Raw genomic sequence first — 9435 nt, 5'->3', positions numbered from 1 at the left:
CTCTAAACTGTTATATTTATATTTCAAATCCAGCCACGTTGGAATTTATTTGAGGCGCGACATGAGCTTAGTCCAAAAACATGCAACAAATAAGATGAATAGATCCTTACCCACTAAATAACAATCATCTTTAAGATATATCTAGTACACATCATGGGTAAAAGTCACATCAGCATATATAAAATAAAAATAAAGAACATTAAATTCGATGCTATTATTTTGAAAGGGGATGTCGCTGCTTTCGTGTGTTATTGTGGTCTCTGGATTTTCAGACCCGTAGCCTACACATGAATTAGACTGAATTTAAAGTACCTTTGTTGACATATAACGTTGATCATACATACACGGACCTGAGATTTCTATTACAATGTTGTAGAAATTAAGAAAATTATGTTTTTGTATAAAATGGTAAATTATTTGGAGATGTATCGATATTTATTCTCTTTGATTTTACATTTTAGTGATTATACATTCATCATTTAACTCAAGTTAGGTTTTAAATGAAGGACTTTTACTTGCAATAGAATATTTTCAGTGTTTTACTAGTATTTTAAGTAAATATTCTGAATATTTATTTTACCACCAGTGGTGTAAAAGTAACGTACATTTACTCAAGTATGTACTTTAATACCATTTAGAGAGAGACTTCTACTTTTTTGCTACTTTGTACTTCTACACATTTAAATTCAGAGCTAAATCGTGTACTTTTAGTCCATTACATTTATTTAGTAGGCCTACCTAGTTACTTTGCAGATTTGGATTAATGATGTGAAATATAATCAACACTTAAATAAGACTTTAGTTACACCTGCAGTACAATTCAAAAGCTACCCTGCAGTATACAAAGTTATTAAAACTAGCTGCTCCATTACCAGCTTCGATAAACACTATAATGCATCAATAATTATAATACAAACATATTACATATATTATTCTAAAATGGACACATTTGAATAATGAGTCATTTTACTTTTATTTGATGCTTATACTTTAGTACTTTTACTTGAGTAACATTTTGATTGCTGGACTTTTACTTGTAACAGAGTATTCCTTCACTCTGGTTCTTCTACTTTTACAAGATCAGACAAAGTAGAAACAGAGTTGGACTTTCTGACAGAATGAACACAATTCAAACCAATCCGAACAAAATATTTCCATAAATGTAATAACAAACATCCTGAATTTGACCACAATCCTGTTAGGAGAGCTCACTAGAGCAGCAGAATATTTGTTTACCTGCCACAACCTCAGGAACAGTGTTAATGTTTTTTGCTGTTTGCCACATGTAGCCTATCGTTCGTTACAATGTATGTTATTTGGTGTTCTTTTATTTTGTTAACACCTTGTACTACATGCTTTGGCAATGTTATGTTTTTCATGGTCATGCCTATACAACTCCTTTGAATTTGATCTGAGTACCTCTCCCCCCCACTGGATACCACTGGTCATCCACCACAACAAGTACTTTAGTTTTGAGGCAATCTTTTTGTATTTATGTGTAATTTATCGCAACTCCAGCAGGGGTGGTAACTCCAATATTTTTGATTGAGACCAACTAAAATAAAGTCAAACGAAGAAGACACACATAGTTGAAGTACTAGAAGAAGAAGAAGAAGAAAAATAAAAAGAAGAAGAAGAAGAGTAGTGAACAGGAATAACGGCCTGATTTACGCAGTTAGTTGGATGTAATGGGATTTACGGAAAAGTAATGGTTAACTGTAACGGACTTTGGATGCTGCCGCCTCCTCCGCTGTACAAGGTCTGTTTTTTTAATGCGGATAACAGGCAGTAGTGCCGCGTAGCTGCTCCGTGCTGTTAGGTTCCACACTGTTGTTTTATTTCGTTAAGAGGAATGCCACGGCCGCCGAGCTCCTCTTCCCTTTAATCTCGGTCTACGAACATGAACTCCATTTTTACGACGAAGCAATTTTAAAAACAAACCGTTAAAAAAGCAACAGTTATTGTAGTCATGGCGACCGACCTTTTAAAGACGTTTGTACAGATGTGTAATTATCTCCAAGACCCCCGCCATGTAGCGAGGTTTCAAAAAGTGTGCGGCGTTAAAGGGACATTTCCGGTTAAACCGAGCGAGCTGGACCGCGGGGAGTCGGAGCCTGAAAGCCCCGTGCTGAGGAAGAGGGGACCGGACAGTAGTGTTATACACGGAGCAGACGGGGATGCGAAGGGGGTGCAGGGTGACATTACAGCCGGGCCTGATGCTCCGTCCGTCGACCCGGACACAACCAGAGCGAAACCCCTGCGGAAAAACTCCCTGACCGGAGACGTGGGTCAGGAGTTCCTCATCCACAACAAGTTTCTGTTCTACCTGTTCACGTTCGGGACGGAGCTGGGCAACGAGATGTTCTTCATCGTCTTCTTCCCCTTCCTCTTCTGGAACATCGACGCCCTGGTCAGCCGGAGACTCATCGTGGTCTGGGCCTGGAACCTGTTCGTGGGACAGTCCACCAAAGACATGGTCCGCTGGTCCCGGCCCGCGTCCCCTCCTGTGGTCAAGGTGGAGGTCTTCTACAACTCCGAGTACAGTATGCCGTCCACGCACGCTATGACGGGGACAGCCATACCCTTCTGTCTCTTCATGCTCACCTATGGACGGTGGCAGGTGAGCACCCTTTTTAAACATAGAACATCACTATAAGCTTCAGATCTATATGAACATAATATGTATGTGCTGTTGCTGCAGACAGAAGATGTGCAGTGTAGGTACAAGTGTGCAGAAGTTTAAAAAAAAAGGCTGATTTACTAACATCATGAGGGGTTGGCTGCCGCATAAAGCTCCAAGTTGACTTTCAGAATCAAAATAAAGTGTATTGCCAAGTAGTTTACTGTTCTCACTTACAAGAAATCCCCATGGTGTTTGGTGCATACAATAAACTATGCCTGTGAATACATTTAAGAGGAAACAAAGATACAGGCATAGTACTTTAAAAGTCATTATGTAAAAATATTACAGTTTAGTGCGGAATGTGCAACGAATTTGATGGGGGGGGAATACATATTTTTATAAATTGCAAAATGATCAATATTCGTTTTCCTTTTTAGAGGTGAAATTATTTAGTGGATTAGTGTTTCCACCTTTCTGGTTTTTAGGTTAATATGATGCTCACACATATGTGTGTTTTAATTACACACCAACCAACACACTGCAGTATTCCAGCTGATCTGAGGCAGGAAATACACATTATGCACAAAGAGTGGGGGGAAGGGGAGGATTTGATAGCCCCCACAGTGTTAATCCATCTCTGAGGGCAATACACATGGCAGAACTAGGCCATAACCTTATAAATCTAAATCAACAAATATCTGGCTTTGATAACCCACTGGGAAGGTGGTCTGAATTAATAAAGTCCAACTTAAAAACACCAGCGGTCATGAAACCCACAAAGCACTTGACCTTGTAAAATATCACAAGCTCCACGTGACACAAATGTCAGAAAACACAGTTGTCAGCCTCTTTTAATAAAGAGAGTTCCTGTTTTTCACAGTTCTACATCATTAAACTGAGGGTTCTGAGGTTTGGAACTGACAAAACTATACATCAAGACTATAACTAGAAGATTCATTAATAATAAAACGAATTGTGAGTTGCAGCCCAAGTTACCATTATAGATAGATAGATCGATTCAACGTATTGTCATTACGTAGTACAGGTACCATGTAACGAAACGGTTTCTCTGCATTTGACCCATCCCAGTGTTAGGAGCAGTGGGCTGCCATTATGTATGGCGCCCGGGGAGCAGTGTAGGGAACGGTGCCTTGCTCAGGGACACCTCGGTAGCACTTGGTCTTTCCGGGACTTGAACTGGAGACCTTCCAGTTGCCAAGCCAAGTCCCTATGGACTTCGCCACCACCGCTCCTAAGTATCAATAGGCGCGTTCATCCCGGAGTACTTTTCCCCGTACTTTTCCCCGTACTTTTCCCGTTTAGTTCCGTTAGTACCCCTTATTTTGCGTTTACACCAAAAAGAGTACTTAGTGCTGGGAACTTTTACCCCCATTTTTAGTGCCTGCTTGAGAGGTGGTACTTTCCTGGGGAGAAAAAAGTACCAATTTCTATTGGCTGGGCGAATTGCAAACCACGCCCCGTAAAACTCTGAAAAGCTTTGTGAAGCCTCCATTGTATTTGCTGGCATTAGCATTATTAGCATTAGCATTAGCCCCGCGCACCAACGGAGAGAGAATAACTTATGGCAACACAAAAGAAAACATGGGAGCGGTGGAGATAAGGAGGTGTCGGCGTTCTGGCGATTTACTCGGAAGGCTTCAGTAGAAGCTGCTGGGAGTCCCAGCAGCTTCTACTGAAGCCAGTCCCCAACTCCGGGGACTTCCGGCCGGGGACTTCGGGTGGCAGTATACGCCGTGGAGTTGTTTGCGGCCTGCCAGTAAACCCAAAGCTGAAGAAGACGAAGTGACGTCAGCGGCTCATTTGCGTAATCTTCCCTCAGGGAATTTATTCCGGTGTGAACGCAATCTGTACTAAGTTCCATGGGGGTACTAAGTGCCGGCACTAAGTACGGCAAAGTACTTGGTGTGAAAGCGGCTAATAAACCACAATGCAAATGAACAAAGTTATACAGTCGTGGAAAACTGAACACAAATGTTCCTGTGAGTCTTTTCTGGTCACAATCAGAGGAAGCGGTTGGGAGGGGCACTTTACTCCTGAGGAGTTACAGAGAAAAACATAGTGTAGTACTGTGATATGAGCCAGACCAGAGAGCTCGAAGACATCAAACACTTCACTTACTATGGCTGTCACTGATCATGTTAATCCCATGATTCACTTTATGGCAAGCCAAAAGGAAACTTGTCTGCATTTGGGTTTGTGTGCACTCTAAGATCATTTATGAAGCAATAACCTAACCTCCAAACTTTTGAGTTGTCGTCATTAATAACTTAAGTGTTCTCAAAACCGAATGGATTCACTTAGGGATTTGAATTGGTCAGAATGCTTTCCAACCATCGCCTAAAGCCTCTATGCTGTTTGAAGAGTGCAGCATTTATGAAACACCACCATGCAATCCTGCTCTTTGTTTGTTGCCCCATGTGCGTCCTTCCTGTATTTCAACATCTTGTCTTATCCCTTAACTCAGCAACCCTGCAATCTGCAAGTTATATCTCAAAAACGTTACCATCTTTTAAATACATGTGAGTGTAGAGCCCTGCCAAGTAGTGCGCTGTATTAAGGACTCTTGATTCAAGTTCAGCCAGTTTTCTGAACTGCTTTGACCCTTTTGTTGTGTCATCAAGTTCACTGTTGTCAAGGTCGAGGATCTTTGTGAGGCAAAAGGTTACCAAAGATAAGATGTATACCATAAACAGCTGCCTCGGCTCGAGGAAGATGCAGGTGTCATCTTAATAGTGGTTAAAGACCTTTGCTTATTATCAAATGTCATTGATATATTTGGTACTCAATGCCCATCTCAATTTACTTAATACTTAGGTTTTTAACCAAATACTTTTAAAACCAATGAAATCCCATCTGCCTCAGCTTCACTTGGTGATTAGCGCTTATTATCAGATGTCAACGTGACTCCTACTGAACGTCAGCATGTCAGCATTGTCATTGTGAGCATGTTAGTATGCTGATGTCAGCATTTAGCCCAAAGCTCTGCTCTGCGACAGTACAGCCTCACAGAGCAGCTAGCATGGCCGTACATTCTTCTATCACACAGTGAACTTTGACTGAATTCCTTCAAAGATATCAGCTCAATGTTTTCTTAACAGATTATATATGAGTTGTTTTACAACTCGTTTTTCCACTGATATTGAACAGTCAAGGACAGGGGTGTCAAACTCAATTTCAACGTGTGCCACATCGGCATCATGGTTGCACTCAAAGGGCCGGTTGCAACTTTAAAGGTGGGGTAGGTAATCTTGGAGAAACCAGCTCGAGTGCGCTAGAATTTGAAAATACACAGCTGTAAAAAATCTGCCACTTCCTTACAGAGCCCCTCCTCCAACACACGAACGCGCACATGACCAATGAGGGCACGAGATAAGTTTGTGCCCCGATGGAAGGCTGACAGGCAGGTAGGCCATCCAGTTATTTTAGCCGGGCAGGCTCAAATGATTGGTCGTGCTTTTTACAGTACTACGGCTTCCACAGATGATATTTTTGTATGGATTTTTTGTCAAAGCACTTAAGATATTCATTGCTATCGGGATGTTAAGAACATTCCATGGAATATAACAAAAAGTGTATCTCGAAGCCGGTTTCTCAAACTTACCTACCCCACCTTTTAAGAATATAAATATATAAAATAATGCATTATATTGCCTCTGCATTGGATTATTATTGGATAGGGTAATAACTTCATAATTAACTACTCTGAAAGCAGAAGTCTGGGGCAAATATTTGCAAGTCTTGCATGTCACAAAATGAGATGCATTGTGGGACATGTAGTTTATTGGCAACATGCTTCTGTAAAGCGGTATGTAACCATATAATAAACGTATCATATTCTTTCAGAGCTCTTGTGGGCCACATAAAATGAAGTCGCGGGCCGGATTTGGCCCCCGGGTCTTGAGTTTTCACACCTCTAGGATACTTTAAGTAATTGAAAACGTTGCAGTTAATGCCCTGCAATGTTCAGGAGCTTCTACTTCTGTATATTTGGTCATATTCAACAAGATGCTGAGGGGAAAAGCAGTCAAACTGGTTTCATGGACACACTGAAGATCTATTTTCTGGATGGTTTTTGCAGACCCATTTTCAGCCATCTTTCTGATATCAATGCTATTTGTTTGATGCCATGTCTTTATCTCTCCTAGTACTCCTTCCTCTTCGGGTTCAGTGTGGCTCTCAGCTGGAGCGTCCTGGTCTGTGTCAGCAGAGTCTACATGGGGATGCATTCTATTCTGGTAACTACATCAAATACATGATTTCAAATAACTAATCCCTTAATAAAATCTAAATGAAAGGTATAATATTGCGTAATACTGCCCCAGCAGGCCACGTTGCCTCCACAAACCAGCTCAGACACATAATGTAGACCAAACTATAAATCCCCATTAATCTAGAAAATGATCCATAGATGAATCTATAATAAAATAATTGTAGCCCTACAGTAAACGAATCAAAGCCAGTAGATAAGACTCGGAAGCCAGGCAACTGAGGTTATTAGATGTGTTTGTGTTCTCTAGTAACACCTGGTTGTCAGTCAGCAGCCTTTCTTTCATTTTGATATTCGATGATATACAAACTGATTGTGTTCCTAAATGACAGTCTGAACATATTTTGATTTGACTTCTCACTTTAAGTCTGCCAATAAAACATAGCTAATGAATCATACATGTGCTTTATAAGACTTTGGTTATTTCAAGCAAGTATTTTTACAGCTATCGGTAAAACATATCGACTTTGCACAGCTGGTCGTGCTGGAAGAGGGATCCCTCCTTTATTGCCCTCCCTGAGGTTTCTTCCATTTCCCCCCCCCCTTTAATTGTGGAGTTTCTTTTGGGGAATGTTTACAGTCTGTGTAGCTCCCGGAGACAGATGTGTAATTTGTGATATTTGGCTGTATAAATCAAATGTGATTGATTCTCTTTCATGTTGTATACGCCTGGTTTCCACTGATAGATGTGCCTGTGTTGCAGGAGGTAATCACCGGGTTCCTGTACAGCCTTCTTATTCTAGCCTTTTTCCACCCACTTTTGGAGACGATTGACAGCTTCTACATGACGGACCACTTTGCTCCACTTGTGATTATCGTGTCACATGTGAGCCTGGGACTTGTGGCTTTCTCTCTGGACTCCTGGAGCACTTCTCGGGGCGACACAGCTCAGGCTCTGGGCACCGGGGTAGGGGCTGCCATCGGCACCCACGTGAACTACCAGCTGGGTCTGCTGCTGGACCCCCAGCTGTCCTCCCTTCCTCTAACTTTACCACCCATCAGCTTCAGCTTGGTATTCCTCTCCCTGCTGCGCTTCGTCATCGGAGTTGCCGTCATCCTCGTCACGAGAATGGTCATGAAAGCAGTGACTATCCCGTCCTTATGTCGACTCTTCGGCCTGCCAACAGACGACGTGAGACAAGCGCGGCAGCACATGAAAGTAGAGCTGCCGTACCGTTACATCGTCTACAGTGTTGTTGGTTTTAGTTGTGTCAGTGTGGTGCCTCTCTTCTTTAAGATCTTCAGCCTTGCCTGAGTGTTGTGTGCAAACTGTCGTGTGCTGCTGACATGTTCACCTACATGGTGAAGAGCACTGGGAAACCTGCTGCTTGCTTTAAAAGCTCTTTTTCTGTACAGCAGAAATTTATTTAAAGGATAGTGGTGATATTCTATATTTTTAGTTTTGTCAATATCCATCAGCCAAACTGTTGCACATCATTATAATGAGCATGGGCATTGTAGTTCGGCTCCTGCTGCCAGTGAACCAAATGATTATCAGTGGGTGACTGAAAATGAACACGGCTAATACAGTATTTAATCCTGTTCATATTAATGGAAAAGCAGTTTTAGGCATTATTTCCTCTTTTAAAAACCAACCAATGGGCTGGGATCCCAGAGCAACAGACTGACAGAAGTTGGAAAGTATCAAAAGAAGACTAAAGCATTATCGGTCTTGGTCTCTTTTGGGGGGATTTGTTGACAGAAACGAAACAATAAAGAGCATCACCTGCCTCGTCCTTTTAGATCCACCTGTGTTCGACTCATTTAAGGGTATACTGGAACTGTGCTATTATGAAAATCTATCAAATGTGATGTTTTGGTGCTTGTAATCATATTGATGAGAAATCTGTTGTACATTTACATCATTGATCAAAATCTATATATTAACATGTTATCGGAGAGTTCAATGCTCTAAGAATAAACCAAACCATGAATCAGTCACCTCACTTCTCTTTTGTTGCTGTCCAGAATTCAACCTGAATTCATTCAAATACTCATTTTAGCTCACCGGTGACGGTTCTCTCTTTTTATTATAACGCCTTTTCAGCATTATGTCATCGCCATGGTCATTGTCCACTCTTTGTAAATGTTTTGGGCTCAAGAGTAAGTTGTGTGCTAAAAATAATAATTTGATAATCATACAAAACAATTACATTTTTTTTGTATAAATTATTTTGCCACCTTTACTTACTTGGGCTGTATTCTTGCTCTATAGAAATACATTCTAAATCTATATACTTGATTTCTAAGAAATAATATTCAGGCAACAAACACTGACCCTAATTCTGAATGTTTTAATTGTGTATTTGTTCTTAATTGTTTATTGTTCACATATTGATTTTCTTTATTATTCATGTCATGACATTAATGCCCAAGCATTTATTCTTACAGTATATCCTTAGTAGAATATGTAAATGTCTATTATAACCATCCATTCCCACACCTTTTTCTAGTATTCAAGGCTTTCATTTGGTGAAAATATTGAGACAAGGAGAATAAAACATTAAGAAAACATATTGAATGT

General features: G+C 40.8%; 1 protein-coding gene across 1 annotated transcript; it reads left to right on the top strand.

Annotated features, from left to right (window-relative positions):
- The first annotated feature begins 1582 nt into the window (after positions 1 to 1582).
- Positions 1583 to 9427, top strand: sgpp1a (sphingosine-1-phosphate phosphatase 1a). Its single transcript, XM_034076043.1, has 3 exons — positions 1583 to 2620; positions 6790 to 6879; positions 7615 to 9427. The coding sequence occupies exons 1-3, from the start codon at positions 1970 to 1972 to the stop codon at positions 8164 to 8166; spliced, it is 1293 nt and encodes a 430-aa protein (XP_033931934.1). The 5' UTR covers positions 1583 to 1969; the 3' UTR covers positions 8167 to 9427.
- Positions 9428 to 9435: the final 8 nt, after the last annotated feature.

Source organism: Pseudochaenichthys georgianus, chromosome 24 (genome assembly GCF_902827115.2).
Source record: "Pseudochaenichthys georgianus chromosome 24, fPseGeo1.2, whole genome shotgun sequence".
Lineage (NCBI taxonomy): Eukaryota > Metazoa > Chordata > Actinopteri > Perciformes > Channichthyidae > Pseudochaenichthys > Pseudochaenichthys georgianus.
This window is presented reverse-complemented; position numbering and strand designations above follow the sequence as displayed.